The sequence below is a fragment of the Podarcis melisellensis genome, assembly GCF_964234715.1.
Source record: "Podarcis melisellensis genome assembly, chromosome: 1".
Classification (NCBI taxonomy): Eukaryota; Metazoa; Chordata; class Lepidosauria; order Squamata; family Lacertidae; genus Podarcis; species Podarcis melisellensis.
Window position 1 is genome coordinate 56,772,266 of NC_138528.1, and position 19,313 is coordinate 56,791,578.

At 41.2% G+C, this 19,313-nt stretch overlaps 1 protein-coding gene and 1 long non-coding RNA gene across 3 annotated transcripts in view; one reads left to right on the forward strand and one right to left on the reverse strand.

The window, feature by feature from the left end:
* Positions 1–2,044: 2,044 nt before the first annotated feature.
* Positions 2,045–12,408, forward strand: LMO2 (LIM domain only 2). Of its 2 annotated transcripts, XM_081892237.1 has the most exons (4): positions 2,045–2,345; positions 2,642–2,841; positions 8,499–8,714; positions 11,431–12,408. In XM_081892237.1, exons 2-4 carry the CDS (start codon positions 2,801–2,803, stop codon positions 11,648–11,650), a joined length of 477 nt encoding a protein of 158 aa, XP_081748363.1. In that variant the 5' UTR covers positions 2,045–2,345; positions 2,642–2,800; the 3' UTR covers positions 11,651–12,408. The 2 variants fall into 2 exon arrangements, with proteins under 2 accessions (XP_081748363.1, XP_081748362.1); XM_081892236.1 differs by having other exon boundaries at positions 2,045–2,841.
* LOC309359069 overlaps positions 12,215–19,313 on the reverse strand; it is an 87,101-nt gene continuing 80,002 nt past the window's right edge. The window contains exon 2 of the long non-coding RNA XR_014163713.1: positions 12,215–13,102. This is a non-coding gene — a long non-coding RNA (uncharacterized lncRNA). The remainder of the gene's footprint in view (positions 13,103–19,313) is intronic.

Genomic DNA, 19,313 nt, shown 5'->3' on the forward strand with positions numbered 1-19,313 from the left:
CACCATGAATCATTAAAAATAATTAAAAATGTATTTGTAACTGCTTCTAAAAGAATTTGAAATACTTACATAGGTCCTCAATTCCCATGTAGATTAAATAGCTAAAATATTAACTCATTTCTTTGCTAAAACATTACCCCCCAAATCCCCAACATTTAACTTACTTTGCCTTTATTGTTTATTTCACCTTCTGACCTGACAGTACATAGCTTACATTAACTGACTGTAATTTAGTATATTCTCAGGCTGAACAATCCTAAACCCCAGTCCATGCTGCTGTCCTAAGCTCTTGTTCCTCCTCTTTAGGACAGACTTTAAGCATAGAGATATGCATATGCAGTGGTACCTCGGGTTAAGTACTTAATTCGTTCTGGAGGTCCGTTCTTAACCTGAAACTGTTCTTAACCTGAAGCACCAGTTTAGCTAATGGGGCTTCCCACTGCCTCTGCCGCTGCGCCACCAGAACATGATTTCTGTTCTTATCCTGAAGCAAAGTTCTTAACCTGAGGTACTATTTCTGGGTTAGTGGAGTCTGTAACCTGAAGCGTATGTAACCCAAGGTACCATGATACTTGAGGTAGCTCACATGCATTTTCTGAAACATTTCCCGCTAAGTGGATATTCTTTAATCACATGGTGTAGTGTATGAATGGCACCTTGTGCGTGCTTTGAAAGTGAAAATGAATGCACATTAAGGGTACTAGAAAACTGGCAATAGTGGATGCCTATTGAGGAGCATACCTCTCCACCACTGGCTTGCAGCTGGTTTTCAACAGTTGTGCAAATGTTTTGTTCTTGTAGTGGAGAAGGTACTATGAATGGTTATCTGGCACAATCATGAAATCAGAGACCAGCAGACTCTATATTTACATGAAATGGATGGTAGCTAGTTTGACCGTATTCATTCCTTCATTCCTGAGTACCCACAAATGTCTGCAATTAATGGGGAAGAACTTCCAGAAAGTGAAGACTCCAGGAGCACCATTAGCTAAACACCAGCTGTTTCCTAATGATCTGCTGGTTGAAGCAAACAAAGAGGCACTAGGGCCAGACCCAATGCCCAGTGAAGCCCACAAGAGAGCTTTGTACATCTGGAGCCACTGGCCTTTAGAGGAGCTCCTGCCATTATTCCCCAGTACTTTGAATGGAAGCTCAAGGGGCTGAATGTAGTTAAGCAATTGTAAATGGGCGTCTTTATTTTTTTGTGGGGGGTTTTGTGTAGGGAATAAATAAATATCAGGAGAATGTCTGGTATTTTTTCACTAACAACTTTTGGTCTTTTTTCTTCACTTATATTGGAATCACCAGAGCAGACAGCCTCATGGTGCTGTGACTGTACTTTTACAGGGAAGCTTAATTTTATAAACAATGCAGATCACTTCACTGTGTGAGTGAATCATCTTGCCTGAAGAGGGGTTGCTGAGAGAGGCTGGAAAAGATTATGATAGAGCCATTTCCATTACTTGTTCCTTTATCCACGTCCTTTTGAAGGTATATCTATTGGAACTTGAAGATAGGTAGATAGATGATAGGCAGAAACACTGCTTCCTGTTCTAGCCTGTCACTCATTTTCATGCAGTTAATTTGCCAAGTGGTCATCCATGTTCAAGCTGTAGGACCGTGCACATGCCTTAATGATCAGCAAAACTCAATACGCTTCATGAGATCTGAAGTAGGAAGATAATTCTTCTTCTGCAGTTTTATGTGTCCTCCCACGGACACACTTTTGACCTCAGGCAGTGCTGTGGTTAATGAAATACTGGGGCACTTAAACCTGAACCTAACCTATTAGGCAACTTTCAATTAGCTTGATTTGCTAGCAAATGGTTGCATGGTTCAATTAAAAAGACACCAGCACATTCCTTTTTTTAAGCAGAGTCCCAGCATTCCCCCCCCCCGTGTGTGTGTGTGTGTGTGTGTGTGTGTGTGTGTGTGAGAGAGAGAGAGAGAGAGAGAGAGAGAGAGAGAGAGAGAGAGAGAGAGAGAGAGAGAGAGAGACTGGCCCTTTAAGGAGCCAACTCAGTCGTGAGAGATGCTGCTGTTCGGGCTTGCTTGAATCCCCAGGAGCCCAGTTAAGAAATAGACAGCTGTCTCTTTAAGTGTCATTTCCTTCTATTGTATTTGAATCGTGAGCAGGAAAGAGGATGTGAAACCAGAGAGGACAGACCGCGGAGCCAGCTTCAATAATAATAGTAGTAGTAGTAGCAGCAGTAGTGGGGTAATAATAGCAGCAACTTCGACTATAATGGGGATGGTGCTGTTGGTGGAGATGCTGGCAGCTGCCTCTGCGGAGCAGGAGCCCCTCTCTCGAGCGCGCCCGGAGCTGCCCAGGCAGCAAACCTAAGGCAAGCAGCAGAGGAGACTCCGGGATCCAACGCAGCAGCAGCAGCAGTGACAGCTCGGGAGACGGCGGCGCGGAGCAATCGGCGGCGGCAGCAGCAGCAGCAGCAGCAGCAGCTCCAGCCTCTCTCTGCCCCGGTCGCTCGCGCCCCCTGAGCAGGAGGAGCGTCGGCGCAGCCAGGATGGGAGGTTAGATCCTAAGGGTTAGCTAGGCGCGCTCGCTTGCAGGAGAGGCATCGTCGCAGGAGCAGCATCCAGCACGCACCAGCCCACCTCTCTCTCTCTCTCTCTGGTGCTACAGGAGGAAATCCTGCGAATGTCCTTGGGGAGCGGGAGGGGGGCGGAGGTGCCACTCTGCCGCGGGTAGCGAGCAGGCATTCAGGAGCAGGCAGCCTTTGTAGGGGCAGATCTCGGCGCAGACCAACCCACCGGCGAACTACAAAGGACCCCGGAGCTGCCAATGTCCTCGGCCATCGAAAGGAAAAGCCTCGAGCCCTCCGAGTAAGTGACCTCCTCTCCATGTCGTCCCCCCCCTCCAGCTTCGCATCTTCAGAGCTAGGGCCAACTTTGCCTTGGAATGGAGACGGATTCTGGGCAATCCGTGGGGCTGGATTGTTGGGGGGGGGGAGAGATAATAATGACTATTATTATTATTATTATTATTATTATTTTGATTATGAGTGCTGGCTTAAGAGAAAGTGCCATTTGGAGAGAGACAGAAATAAATACGTTGGGGGCTGCACCTTCCTTTCTCCAGGTTACTAGGTGTGTTTCAGAGACCCCGCTCTCCCCATCCCGATCCAGTCCCTGTACCGCGATCACGTTGTGAATACGGATGGACTGTGCAGCAAGGACTAGGCAAGATCTCATTAAGCTCGCACTAAGCCAGCCTGCCTGCTACTCGCAGGGATGGTAACTGAAACCCAGAGCCACAGGCAAGTTCCCCATTTTGAGTTGGAGGCCAATTACTGTACCAGAGCCACCAGATTTCCTATCCAGCTCCTGCTGAGGGCGGGAGTGGGGAGGGGAGAACGGAGCGGGCATTTGGGGTCGCAAACGCCTTTGCATCAGGTCCTGCCGATTAGGTGATGCTGATGAAAGTGGCTTCAGAGGGATAGGGGTTGGGAGACTCCCGTTGTACAAAGCCCAAGTTTGCCTGCAGTGCCTCTCTTTCTTCTTCTCCTCCCTGCCCGGCTACACACTGGCTGATTAGACTAGAAAGGTCAAGGTTGTTATCAGATGCGTGTGTGCTGGCGCTCAACTTACACATTTTCATAATGCAAGCCACCAGTTTGAAACTTGGAACAAAATGTCCAGCAAGAGAGTTTCTGTGCATGATCCACAAGCGAGATCAGAAGAGGGGGGAGTGGTCGCTGTCACTCACAACCCCAGCAGTAGCTATTAAAGAAGTAAAAATAAATAAATGTTTAAGTTAGTATAGAATTTGGATTTCCTAGTAGACTTCTTACCATGAAGATCTTGCTCAAACTAATGCAGATATACATAATTGTAGAGATGATTAATTTGCTGTATCACTAGCACTGCCACTGAACTGGGCTTTTAAAGGTTACGCACCTACCTGTCCCATTGAACTTGGTGGGACTTACTTCTGAGTAAACAGATGTAGGATTCAAGCTATATGTCTCTATTTAGGGAGGTCATATTTTATTTGTCTAGACCACAGTAGCTTTGTGGTATTCTAGCAAGAAAATCTTATTTTAACTTTTAATGTCCCTACTTAATTAAATATATGTGTATATTTAATTCTTCTGTCAGTTATTCTCATGAGGTATCAAGAAAAAAAAAGATGTGATTCTGTGCTCGGTCATACCGGCTTAAGACTGCAATTCTAAGCCCTCTTATCATGTACCAAGCACCCTTGAATTCAATAGGGGCTTCTTTTGAATAGACATGGTTAGAATTGTATTGTAAGTACCACCGAAATACTGTAAAATGAATCCACAAGCAGAAAACAGTGCATAGGTTTTTGATCAGAGTTGGAAAGCCTTGCAGACCAGTCTGTCTCTGCTTTCCGAAAAATAGGTTATATTAATTTCTGTTGAATTTACTCTTATATTAAGTGTGGTAAGAATCAGTTGTTGGCCTCATCCACTTCAGATACTTTTACAGAGACTTATATATCATATGTACCGACTGAAACATTGTGCATATGTTACAGTTGCTCCGTTCCCTATTTCCCCCTGCTATGTTAAAGCTCCTTATTCATATTTTAGGCTGCAGTCCTATATATCCATTTATTTAAGAGCAATCCTCTGAAAACTCGGTGGGACTTAATTTTGAGTAGACATGTATAGGATTGTGCCGTTAATCTTTCAAAACGGCCAGCAAAGGAGGGGGCTTGAGATTCAGCTAACACCTATTTTCAGTGTATCATTATGGCATATGGCATTCCAGAACATAAAGTTTATTATGAACATTTCCTCCTCCCACTATTGTAAAAGTCCCCCATTGTTTTGGGATAAAAGAACATGAAACTGATCTTAAAGAACCATTCCAAACTGCACAACAGTTGTGCAAACCAAAACCTTCCTGTACCTGTTTATGCAGACTTGTAGGATATCTTGGAGATAGTTTCTGGGTATTGGTTCAGGAACTCCCACACCTCTTTTCTCAATCCTATGCATTTTAAAATATATAGCTGCTTTCATGACTTGTCATGAACAACAACAACAACAACAAAAACCTCTGTTCTTTCTGAAAGAAATTGCTACTGTCTTCACTGACAGCATTCTCCATAAAAGACTAGTGTGCTAAAACATCATTTAAAATAGATTTGTGTGCAGAAATAACAGCTGTGAATAGTGAAATAATTCAGTAGCAAACTCACACGGCTATATAGGTATGGAATCAGGAGGTGTTTCTTCATAACGGCAAATCAAGAATTAGTATGAAATGCCTTGAGAACTTGATCATCTTTCAAGTTTTACGTAGACAAGATGCAGCCGTATTTATTTTTCAGCTAAATGCGACTTGAGGAAGTTTTACTTCTTTGAATAGTGTTTTTGAGGGAGTTGAATCATTTTTCATTATGTTAAATTCTTCTTTCTTGTGAGATTGCTTTTGAGAGCTTAGCAAGATACAGTAACACAGCTTACTTATTCCTTGAGTGTAACATATAAGTCCTCTCGCGGCCTTAGAATTTAGCTGTTATTATTGTGAGCATTTGGGAATCTATTGTACCAGTTGGTAAACAGGGATTAAAGAAAAATCAGGAGCAGGGTGGGTGAGACATAGCCTTCTCGTCACACAGATTTGGTTGAGAAAGGAGGAAATGCCTGCCTTCAACCGAGAGAATATGGCTACCCAGACTACCTCAGAGGAGTAGAGCCTCAACTGGAAGTCAGCATCTGACTGTGATCTGGATGGGAAACTGCCCACTTCTAATTTATGTTTTAAGTTGAATATGAGGCTGACAAATTAGATGGCTGCTGGTGGGCAAAGATTTCATTGAAGATTGGGGCAGTGGAGAGAAGGCTTTTACCTCAGGATTTTACTCAAACTGGACCCAGTCTGGGGTTATGGAGTTGCTGGTGGGAGGTATGTGGTAGCAGGAATGGGAACATCTTGGACTTGCCAAGGCCTACATTGCAGTTATCTCTTGTTGGCAACACTGCATCACATAACTTTTAAGTGAGAAGTTCCACTGGGCCTTTTTACAGACTTAAAGTGGTCTGCACTTAGAGAGGCCAATGTTGCATCTACTTTGACTAGAATGTACATTTGAATTTAGTTCCAAACGCTTATCCTGCATTATGATCATTCATATGTAGTGTAAGTGGTATCTCTGAGAGAGAGAGAGACTCAAATGAACTTATTTAGCATAAAAACTGTCCTGAGCAAAAAGGCAAAAGGAACGTTGTTAATGGTTTGAGCAAGAGGCATAATGTAAGCCAGTAAATCACGTGATTAACTTTGAAAATGTGAGGGTTTTATTTTTCCTCCGTGGCAATGTTTATGAGCTTAAGGTTAAACATGTGCTAAAATATCTTGCTGTGAGTTGCTGACTGTGCAGGCTGCTGGCGTTTTGCTGGGAATAATTCTCAACAGCAATTGCAAAATGGAATATCCAGGGAACAAAGAAGCTTTCAGGGAGATAATACATTTACATTATGAAATGTCTTTTCTCCTCTCTCTTATTTTATCCAGTCATTATTTTACCTTGTCCCCGCCCCTGCCCCCAGTCCCAAATAATATTTTTCCCTGGGGTGAAAAGTGCATTATTTCTTGAGAATACCATGCTACAGTGAATAATTTGGAGCTGAATCTTCCCATATGTATATGATGTTACTCTTGTTAGCGGTCTCTGAAAAAAAAAGATGACTATTATTAACAATCAGGACCTGCTGATTCCAACTATCAGTAAGCATTCCATGCCCATTGTTTGGGAAGGTGGTTCCTACAGCCCTAAGTGTTTTCTTTTCTCTTGAAGATGCTTTGACTTCTGCAAACCTAGAGGTTTTCCTGAGGCTGCTGATACCTTCCCCTGATGCATGCATGGTGCCATTTTGATGGCATAAGGACCTAGACTCAAAGTGTTCTATTTATTCTTTCCTATAAACTAAAGTTAGTACAGGACTGAATAACTTAAAAAAAAACCTATTTCAGTCCACAGACAAATGCATATGGGGAGAAGCCTTGAAGATACTTCTGCCCATTGCACCTTTTTAAATATTACAGCTGGACAGTGGACTCTTTTGATGAGCTCATTGGAAGGCACTGCTATAAGGCAATCAGGTGGGCAAAGCTAACTGTGGGGCCATTGACACAAAACCATCTCCCATGCTGCGGTCAGGTTCAGGGTGCAGGTATAACATCTGAAAAGCACTCTCATTATGTAGGCAGGGGCAAAAGATAAATGTCCTTGCTTTAAATTAGCCTTTTCAACCTGGTGCACTCCAATTTTTTAGGCTACAGTGACTTTTAAGGAGGTCTTGAGTCTCAATAACAGAGTGGTTCTACCTTGGAATCAGGAACTATTACGAGTTACTGATATGTATGGACTCCCTTTGGGCATTTAGCAGGAGGGCCTACAGCAAAATGTTGAAGTATGTCATTGGCCCTCATTGAGGTGTTATAGTTCAGTGTGCCAGCCAGCTAGTGAAACTATCTTCCAGGATGCCATAAGGTGGAAAAGTAGGGCATTCTATAACTCTGTTTTCTTTTGGAATTTGCACTCATCATTTTATGTTTACTGAGCATGCTCATTCCTTGCTGGGCATTTTTTAAGGGACTGCCCCATAATTTATTTATTTTTTAAATTAATTATGCAAATCTCTGTTTTCCTAAGCACACCAATATCTTATTTCTCACTCATGGGGTGGGGGTGGGGAATCCTTTTCGACACAAGTTTGCAGTGTGTTAATTACAGCTGTACGTAGATATTATTTGTAATAGATGTTGGACTGAATTTGGACCAAAGCAAAAGTAATCCAAACAATTTCTTTTCCCATTTTTGTTGGTATATTAAATATTGAAAATTAATTAAAATTAATTAATTACATTAACTAAAAGAAAATACGTTAGGGCAGCATATATATTCATTCCAAGATTATTCACTGAAATAGGCTAGAATTTACATTAGTATAAATTATATAAATTGAGCTTTCCCTCCATACATTTGCTAGCTATGCAGGTCACCAAGTCCATTTACCACTGGGGATCTTACATTCTGGAATGTGAGGCTTCTGCAAGCATTTCCTACTTTTCCACACTTACCTTTCATTCTTAAGGAACAGAAACTTTATTTTAAAGAGATGAGATTCTCAGGATTTTAAACCCTGTACGCATAACCCTAACCAAACAATAACATATGTTAGGAGACTCTGTATTCTATAGGGGTTGAGTTGTAGAGTTTATTGCTGGGATGAAATTGTGTCTCTTTTACTGTACATTTCTTATTATGAATTGCATTTATGTAATTGTTTTACCTTTTGTATTGTATGGATATCATGTCATGTTTTAATATAACATCCATATAATACTGTGTGGTCTTTTGATGAAGGGCAGTATATAAAATTTAAATTAATTTAAATTAACAACGGGAGAAAAATAAGACTGAAGATTTTCTGATTAGACTATGAGTTAGTTGGTTGGTTTGGCTGGATTAGTGTATTCTAAAGGATGTCTCTTTCCACCAGGGAGCCAGTGGATGAGGTGCTCCAAATCCCCCCTTCCCTGTTAACATGTGGAGGATGCCAACAGAACATTGGGGACCGTTACTTCCTGAAAGCCATCGACCAGTACTGGCATGAAGACTGCCTTAGCTGTGACTTATGCGGGTGCAGACTTGGAGAAGTGGGAAGGCGGCTATATTATAAACTGGGCAGGAAACTGTGCCGAAGAGACTATCTCAGGTATACCAGCCACCAAACATAACCCACCCTTCCTTCCTTCCTTCCTTCCTTCCTTCCTTCCTTCCTTCCTTCCTTCCTTCCTTCCTTTTAAAAATGAAGGTAGGTCTATGCTCAAAACTCTAGTGCAAGATCTGGGCTCAGTCTGCACAGAAGAGGTATAAGACACAGTAGTTGGAAACTGACTAGTCTCAAAGCCAAGTCTGGATAAGTTCCTTGTCAGTTAAAATGAGGAGGCGGGGAGAACTCCAGGCTCACAAGAACCTTCTCCACAAATTGCTGTCCAGTCTTATGCATGGCTCCACTTTGTAGGCTGACTACTGATATTTGAGACACAGTATGGCATGGTAAGGGGAAGGGAGGAAGAACTATGCCAGCATCACAGGTAGGCACATTACCAGTCCAAAGGTTTAACATCAGGCACTTAAACATGTGCTTTTCCTGAACCTTGGGCTGAATGAACTGTAAAGAGATGTAAAACTAGTGTTCATAACTAAGGATGGGGGAGAAAGTCAGCTGCATTCATATTTAAAGCCAAATTTATCAAATTCCACACTTTCTGGAACAATATGAGAATTCAAGCACAGCCATTCTTTCACACTTCTCCAAATTTTGTGATGCAGTTATCTAACCAAAAAATGTGTGCAAAAATGCATACATTAGGGGGAAATGTGCAAAAAATGAATATTTAACTGAAAATATAACTGAAAATTGTGTGTGTGTGTATGTGTGTGCACTATATGAGGAGAAATTGCTTGCAAAAATGTGTGCATACAAAATATGTTTATTAGGGGAAAAAATACTCTAAAATGCTGGATAATTTCCATGAAGATTTTTTTGTAATTAAAAAAAAGTCACAAATTGCTGCAGAAATGTGGAAAATTGGAATTAAGATTGGAAAAATCAGGAACCAAGAAAATTGGAATTGATGGATCCTTCCATCACTATTCATAAGACACTATGTACACACAGTTAATTTTTCTTAGGATCCTGTCTGCATTTTCTACTTTTAAAAATAGAATCAACAATTTCCCCCCCCCGTTAGTTGTGAATAAAAGAATAACTATGTTCTTCTACAAATCAAGAATCTTGATTGTTTGCCATCACTTTTGTACTTCATATGTATGATTCCATGAAGCCATGAGGGGGGAGAAACACTTTATTTATAGCTAGATGTATTTAGCATCCTCAAAAATTCACAGGGGTGTGTGTGTCAGTGGGCAATGGGGAGGAATAAAGTGCTAACCTACCCAATTATCCCACTTCAGAGCTTTTTCTAGTAGCAGTTTTGCTTGAGTAGGACTGCATTTGCGTAAAGTAATAATATGCAGTAAATCACCAGTGTACGTGCAACATCCTGAAAAGAATTCAGCCCTATTTCCACTAGCTGAATATTTTCTCACTGTAATGGCAGAAAATATGGGCTGTTAAATTAATGCATTTTCTGTGCCTTGTAATTGGATGTGTTCCGTCTTTTCACAGCATAATGTGTTAATTATCTGTGTCTGCTAATGAAGAATTTCATAGACACAGGCCGTTAAATTGGCTTTGGCATTTCCCACATCTGTAATTCAAATGTAAAAGCCTACATTGCCTGGAACATGTGTGTGTGTGTGTGTGTGTGTGTGTGTGTGTTTTAAAACAGTCCCTCTTCCTCTTTTTAATCCACTATCACAAGTGATGCATCCCAAGGTGGTTCTTTAGTGCCACCTTAAAAAAAAGAAAAAAAGAATCCATATGTAGTAATTGTTACAGTGACTAGGAAGCAATGAACAGTGACATCTCCTGGAAGGCCAGGGAAATGACGACAGTTTTCTTTCTAGGGATTGTACTGTATTCCAAAAACCAAGCAGTCTGCTTTTTGTATGATGAGCACAGCGTTGGAAACTGACAAGCCCTTTCTGAAATGTGTGCGATTGCAAAAAACATTGCAAATTTATATTGGCCTCTGATTCCCAGTACAATATATAATCATCTACTGGAATGTTAAACTAGATTTTTGCAAACTCAGCAGGCAGTAGCCTAAATTAATTAATTATCTGGAAGCACATGCTATCAATATGTATCTTGCACATTACACTGATAAACCTTTGAAAACATAGCACCATAATGGTGGTCTCTATGGGGGTGTCTTCATGAGGCTGCAATATGCTAAAACAGGTTTAGTCAACATGGTGCCTTCCATAAATTGTTGGGTTACAACTGCCATTATCTCTTGACCATGGGCCATGCTGGCCAGTTCTGATGGAAGTGGTCATCCAACATTACCGGGAGGGTAACATTTTACCTACGCCTGTGCTAAAATAAAGGATCCTATAAAACTTTTGGATTTGAACTAGAATTTCTAGCAGTTCACAGAATCCGCTGTAACTCATTTTTATTAAAATGGTTCTATGAACTTCAACATGCTTTTATTAGAACCTACAAATGCATCTTGATTGCTTACAAATCCATATTAAGAAAAAGCCAATATTTCAATCAACAGACTGGAGGAAAATACTAACTGGCAATCATCGCGAGAACATTAGAATCCTCATTCACCTTTTCTATTACCCTTTCTCCCTTCACAAATTTCTGGGTGTCCTTCTATACAAATCTATTTTGCCTTCACAAAACGCAGCCAAATGAGCAAGCAACATTCCTTGTACTTTACGCAGTTAGAAATACATTTGATAATCTGACTCCTGAAGGTTCTTGAATTCTTTTCCCCTCTCTAAAGGCTTTTCGGCCAAGATGGTCTCTGTGCCTCCTGTGACAAGCGGATCCGGGCCTATGAGATGACAATGCGAGTAAAAGACAAAGTGTACCACCTGGAATGCTTCAAGTGCGCCGCTTGCCAGAAACACTTTTGTGTCGGTGACAGATACCTTCTCATCAACTCAGACATAGTCTGTGAGCAGGACATCTATGAGTGGACTAAGATCAATGGGATGATATAGCTCACTTGTGCCTCATGGTCTCCAAATCCATCTCATGGGTGACACAAATACCTAGCTGTGGTGAGGAGATTATCACTCACAACATCTATGTGCTTTGTCTAAGGAAAGGGGGGAATACAACTGAATATACAGGCACCTCATCATGTACAATTGCAGATTGGGGACTGGGACAGTAGCAGGCAGGTGGATTTCTGTTAGCAGTCATGCTTTGGTGATAAAACTGACATTCTCTGAAGTGATGGTGGAAGCTGGAGAAACAATATAAAATAACAATGGATTCTCTTGACTGGAAATATAGTAGTGACATGTAAACCGATATTATGGCTTCGACACTTGCAGACTAGGTTGTGCAACGAAATGGGTTTGGGGTATTTTCTTCCTTTCTGTTTGCGCTATTGAGACCATGTTCCCAACTTTAGTGCAAGATGGGGTAATGTCAGGAGGTGGGGAGGGGAGCAAGGAAAATGGGGCTCCCATTCTTTTAAGTTCTGGATGTGGAAAGAATGCTTCTTTTTGCATGGAAACCAGTTTTTCCCATTTGAGAATGAAAAGTACAACCCTTTGCTGCAATGCTGCATCAGATGCACCCTATTTTATACGTTTAAGTACTTGTGAGGTCAGTGGGACTTAATGGCATGTGACTAATGCCAGACTGCAATCTTCAATGCTAAGCAATCATTTCAAGAATTTAGGATAGGCCTTTCGCTGCCATTGAGTGTGAGAAATATCACCACTCATTTCTATACAAATGTTAAGTGGGGGGGAAAATGTCCAGCTATTTTATTAACTTAGGCAATATTAATAATTTGTTGTGTGTAGTAAGATCCTGCAGATTTAATTAAAAAAAAATGACTGGTTTGATATCTGTCCTTATTTTTTATTTCATTACACTAGTGGCTTTTCCAGCCAATCAGATTTTAGTGCAACAAACACACAACCAACCAACCATTACTAATTTCTTTTGTTGAAGGGACGCTGAACCACTGAATTTGCAATGTTTTGTACATCTTGATTTTATTGTTTTTATCTTCTGTAAGCCACCCTGAGAAATGCAAGTGTGCTGGAAGGGCATGACATAAATCTAACCATCACCATAGAAAATGCTATTTCCCCCCACAGACAGTACATCTGTTGCTTTTGTGGCTGCCACATATAAGCAGTGTGAAGGTATGAGTGTCAATCAAGTGATACGAGTGGGCTATTGAATATTACCTGTGATGTGATTGGTAATGAGTGGCATAAATTCTCTCTCCTCCGTACTTGTGCTGCTTGAGATTTTTTGTTGGTTTGTAATAGGTTTCAAAAAGATTTCTAAAATGAGGCAGTCACTGGAATTACTCCTGCCAATTTGAGGATGAAACCAGGGAGAGTTTGAAAGATGATCCTCTCCGCATGCACAGTAACACACTGTTGTTTCAATAACCCTTTCAATTCAACCTGATACAGTGGTACCTTGGGTTAAGTATGTACTTAATTTGTCCGGAGGTCCGTTGTTAACCTGAAACTGTTCTTAACCTGAAGCACCACTTTAGCTAATGGGGCCTCCTGCTGCTGCTGCGCCGCTGGAGCATGATTTCTGTTCTCATCCTGAAGCAAAGTTCTTAACCTGAAGCGTATGTAACCTGAGGTACCACTGTACATGCTTACTTGGAAGTAAAACTGGCTATGTTTGGTAAGGCTTACTCCATAATAAGTATGTTTAGGATTTTAGCCTAAATTTTTATTTTATATTATTTGAGTTCTTTAAAGTTTGAGTGTTATTTCCTTCAACACTGTTCACTTCTCCTCAAAGGGTTTAATAATGCTACAGCTATGCCCTCTTATTCATTGCATGTAGAGTGTATACTGTATTTTACTGATTTCTTTATATGGGAACTTAAGGAACTAAACACAGTTCAGGCATCCATTCACTGATTATCTGGAGATGCTTTAAGGAAACTGGGTACAATCCTGCCAGCATTTATTTGCAAAGAAAGCGAGCCATCTACTTGAGCTGCAAAACTCACAGATTAATCAAACACAAGGTTGGAAAGTTTATTTACAATGGGTTTTGTTCATGTACAGCACAACCATTTATATATATATATGGAATTGTTATGATCCATATACCAGAACCTTCACATAATCCTGCCCAAGAACTGAAGCCTTCCACTGATATCCCTACCATAAAGTGACAATCCTCAAAAGGGCATTTTCTGTTTGTGGCCCCTTTACCTCTCAAATATTCTACCTCAGTAGACCCAAATAGGACCTTCACAGCTTCTATTTAGGAGAGCAGTTAAAACTTTTGAGCCCCCTTAATTTTGGGGGGTGGCATGAGTTCTATGATTGTTAGTGGATGCTGCTCTGTGTCTTTAGTGATGAAGAGCAGGCTATAAATGATTTAAAATAAATCCAGTGTAGCAAGCAGAAGTCTGATGGGTCTTGAGAAAATGCTTGTGATAAGAGGCTGCAGAGCAGCCAAGTGAAATTTTGGCACAGCTGTTTAAGCTGCAGTAACTGCCTCCCCTCCTCAGGATTGGATAGGAGTCCCTCAGACAGGACTTCCATATTAGTCTCTGTGTTATAAAGTAAAGGTAAAGGTACCCCTGCCCATACGGGCCAGTCTTGCCAGACTCTAGGGTTGTGCGCTCATCTCACTCTAGAGGCCGGGAGCCAGCGCTGTCCGCAGACACTTCCGGGTCACGTGGCCAGCGTGACAAGCTGCATCTGGCGAGCCAGCGCAGCACACGGAACGCCGTTTACCTTCCCGCTGGTAAGCGGTCCCTATTTATCTACTTGCCCCCGGGGGTGCTTTCGAACTGCTAGGTTGGCAGGCGCTGGGACCGAACGACGGGAGCGCACCCCGCTGCAGGGATTCGAACCGCCGACCATGCGATCGGCAAGTCCTAGGCGCTGAGGTTTTACCCACAGCGCTACACACGTCTCTGTGTTATACTTCAGCCTAATACAGATAATCTATAATTAACACATTACATAGTGCATAGAATGGACAAAAACATTATGCACAACTGCAAAATCTGCTGTTTTCTAAAAGTAGCTCTGGCTGTCCATGAAGGCTTTGCCAAATCTAGTTGTATACCTGTCAGTAGCAATTTCAAGCCTTTCATTTCTACTCTAAAAACATCTGTCAATTGACATGGGTATTGTGCTATTGATAATTGTTCTAATATGAAGACAGGCAGATAGCCCTGCTGAATTGTCGGCTTACCGCCAAATTTGTGCAGACAGACTCCTCACAAATCAGACTTTATGCCTCTCATCTCACTTCTTTTGCCTTCTCCTGCCTGGCTCATGGTTGATTTGTTGTTGTTGCTTGTTCATTTTTATTATTTATTTCCGAATTGGCCTCGCAAGCATTGTAGGCAGCATGGTCCTACATTTTTTGCAGTCAGTCCTGTTCCTATATACAGAGCTGCTCCTATATAAATGCACAATAGCTCAACTATTCATTGACCTTTTAAAATCTAAGAGTGTCTGCCAGGCAATCTTGCCCACACATCTCTAAAGAAAGCCCAGATATCCCAAAATATGTGCCCCAGAGAAAAATAAAATATAGGTTAGATAAGGAAGGAGGGCAAGGGATGAGATCACACAAAGCAAACTGTACTGTCAAGTTTGGCGGGGGGAAATCACCCGTCCTCCACTGCAGAAATATGAGGTGTCGTGGCTACTCTCTGAACAAGACGCATGAATGGGACCATTGTTAAGGTTCAAGTGCTGAAGTATGAGGTTATGGTGAGCAAATATTTTTTTCTGGAGAAAATTTGGCCCTTCTCAGAATTCCTTGAGAAAGACGTGATCACCTCCTGGGGTGTTTGGTGTGAGGCAGGAGAACAATTTAAGGACATACTAGGCCACCCTGAGGGTTTATGAGGTTGTGGGCACACAAGAGTCAACCCCTTGAGCTACAGGCTGAGGCAGGCTCTGGGGCATCTATAGGGATGGACAGGTAGACTAGAGTGAACACTTCGCTGTGGGGCCATGATGAATATGCTCAGCTTCCACATACCTCAAGGCTCACCAGGCAAAGCTGGGGAGATACAGCCATTTCTTGGCTAGAAAGCTACTGTATGCAGCAGTGGACATGCCCAGGGGATGCGAGTGCGGTGCTCCTCCCCTTTATAGTGCTGGGAGGTTGTGGAGACAATCTGTATTATGCCTGAGTCCCTTCTAATTCCTACTCAGCAGCCCTTGCTTAATAATTGGCTCTTGATTTGCAGATCTCATGCTATATTTCAATAAATTTAACCATTCCACCAACATGCTGTCTCTTGATTCTTCTTCAGTGGTGTGGAGGAAAAAGAAGCAGGGAATTGTGGGATTGCGATTGTTTCGAAAACAGCACCTTACTATTTAACATATGTTTTTATTACAAAACAGAGTGTGAATTATCGGAGAAGTTGTTTTGAAACGTGAAAAAGAGAAATAGATAGCAGATCTCCTTTTGTAAAAAGACCAGAAAAGCAATGAAGAAATTAGAGGAAAATGTCACTTCCTTCCAGTCCTTTTTAAAAAGTCTTTAAAAATGTCACATCATCAGAGCATCCCATCATGATCCACAAAAATAAAACTGGAAAACTGGCACATTTGATACTGAATTATATATTTCTTTGGATGTGTTCAGCAACAGCATTATTTTAAAAGTACATCATTATTCAATATTTTTCCCCATTATTCAATGTCATGGTTGGAAAATGAGAGTATTACCGGCAGTATCACTTTTTAATTCTGTGCCCTTGGAAAAAAAGGGTAATATCATGTCAGCTTAATGGACTTTTTGGTGACATGAGTAAAACAGGAAGCTGCTGTTAATGCAGTATCTTTATTGAAAGCTGGGTACAGCTGTCTCTCCTGCCTCTTCTCTCAAGGTAATACTATGCTCCCAATCCTGTCATACCCAGGAATCAAATTATTTGAATTCTGGACACATCAGCACAAAACTGAAGACACTCTGCCAGATCCATAGTATGCTTGGAAAAGAACATCGTACAGCATCACTCATTTATACGACTGTCAGTCTGGTGCTGTAAATTCACAAGATATGGAGGCCTCGGGTGCCACACTTTTTGTCTTTCTGCTCCTCAATCACCTTCCTTCAATATCTCTACCCTATGTAAGCTAACATTTCATCTCTGAGCCATGTAGCTTTCAAATATCTGCCAGGATACTCAGAAGTTGTCCTTGCTATAAATTTGAATGGAAAACTATGCATTAAGGTGACTAGTTGATTACAGTCATCCAGAAAGATTCATGCCGGTTCTGAGATATGCCTTTGGAGAAGAATCTGCAAAAAGTCTGGTAGATCTAAACTAGAATATAGTTGGCACCTACTGACTACATCTATGGCAGGTTTACCCCCTGCTCCTCTTTTATTAGATGGTTCATTTGTAGGCACAGAAAATGCAATAGGACAACTCATTTTCTCTTCTGCTCTTTGCCAAAAAGAAAATACAGTGCAATACTTAACAAAAATTCAAGACACAGATTGTTTAACATTCATATTCAGTAACCACCTAGATTAAGGTGAGGCTCACATAAGATTAAGCTTTCACATAAACAACGTGTATCAATGTTTGTGACACGGGAAAAAGGAATCTATCTAATAAATATCTAAGCAAATAATCAAGTTACTTAATAAGAATAGAATAGAATAGAATAGTTGGAAGATATAACAGGGGTCATTTAGTCCAACCTCCTGCAATGCACGACTCACAGCTAAATAAAAGAGTAATCTGTTTTAGCGGTGGGTGCTGGGGGGTTGAGGGTACCCTACACTAGCCTGCTGTCCTCAGGTGTGATAGAAAACAATGTTCCACCATCAGTGTTGGAAGTACTTATTAATTAGCTTTCCAGTTAGCTTCTGCACATGAAAATTGTAGAAGCACCATCTTGCCCTTTGACTCTGGCAGCAAAATTTTTGGAATAGTTCTGAATTTTCTCAGTAAACTATCAGCAAGATCATATGTGTGCAGTACGTTGTGAGCCGGCTTTCACATCAGTGAGTTGTGTTTGGTGTTCTCAACATGATAAATGTGTGTGTGTGTGTGGAGACAATGGTCCAGTAAGCTCTGTGCAATGGAAGTGGTGACACATTGCGACTGGAATTTATTATGGTTTAAATTTATATTGTGTCTTTCTCAAACTAGTCACCAAGGCAGTTAAAACAAAAGTAATATACAAATACAATATAAAAGTCAATGTAATGCAACAAACCACAGTAAATAAAAATAAGAGCAGGTTAAGGACAGTCGCCAGCAACAATGCAAACTAGCCATCTCTTTCCTTATTGGGATGGCGGATGCATTTGGCTTACCATGAGGTACATGTACATGGGAAGTTTGGACACTTGCAGCTACAGGGGTAAGTATGCTGAAGAATTGCCTTTGCAGGGATACAGACTAGATTGACACTGAACATTTATTGGTGTTTAGCACACATGGGAAATGTGACATTGTCTCTGATCAATGACAGGGGAGTTGCTAGGGATGCTGTGGGGGCTGCTGCCAATGTTGCTATGTTAGTAAAATAAAAAAGTAAATTATAAGTAAAATAAGTAAAATTAAAAAGTAGAAACAAATGCTATCTCCTTTGCTGTTGGGGGTACAGTCATACCTCGGGTTCAATATGCTTCAGGTTGAGCATTTTCAGGTTACGCTCTGCGGCAACCCGGAAGTAATGGAATGCGTTACTCGCGCATGCGTAGATGCGGCGACTCACTACCCGCGCATGCACAGATGTGGGTTGTGTTTGCTTCAGGATGCGATCGGGGCTCCAGAACAGATCCCATTTGCATCCAGAGGTACCACTGTATATAAATTCATACACTCGTGTTAACCTTGGCACAACAAACAGTCCAGCATAGCTGAACCACAGGACCAGCCTATGTTTAGGATTGCAACTAAAGCAAAAGATTTGGGGATGTAAATATGACCTCTGCCAGGCACATACTGTTGATTTAGAAAGCCAAACGATCAACATGCAGTTTGTTTACACCTTAGTCTTGACTTGACTATCTCTAAAAGAAAAAAGGCAACATGTGTTACATAGATACGAGCTCACAGAAAACAGACACGGCATCAGTGAACTTCAAAGGAGAATTTCTAGCTCACTCACTTGGGAGTTACAGTAGTTACACTGAACTCCGTGGGACTGACTTTTGAGTTAACATGCTTTTAGAATAGAAATGGATGGAATTGTGGTTTGTTAATAAGATGTACACAGTAATTACTTTCCATAATAAAAGATACTAGGGCTAAAATATGTCTAGATATCTCATCCTACATTCCTGGAAATCCTGCTCCAAATCCAGACGCATCTGGGACTCAGTAGTGAGAAAGATTATTTATGAAAACATATGTAAGGGCAATCTGCCCATTATTATTTCATGTACCGGTATTCCATGGCTGAACCAACATTATGAAAAACATATTCTGGCAGTCAGTCCTGATTGCAAGACCACTTTAAAAAATAGCATAAACAAAAGTTATCATAACCATTCGATAACAGCTTTTTTATTAATTCCACCCAAATTAGATTAAGTGGCATGTGTTCTATGGAAGGCAACAAATTTTGGGATTACCATTTTATTTAACCCTTACATCAAAGCTTTTCAGCTGAGCTGTAAAACATCTTCTTTTTACATAATCCAAGTTGTTACCCA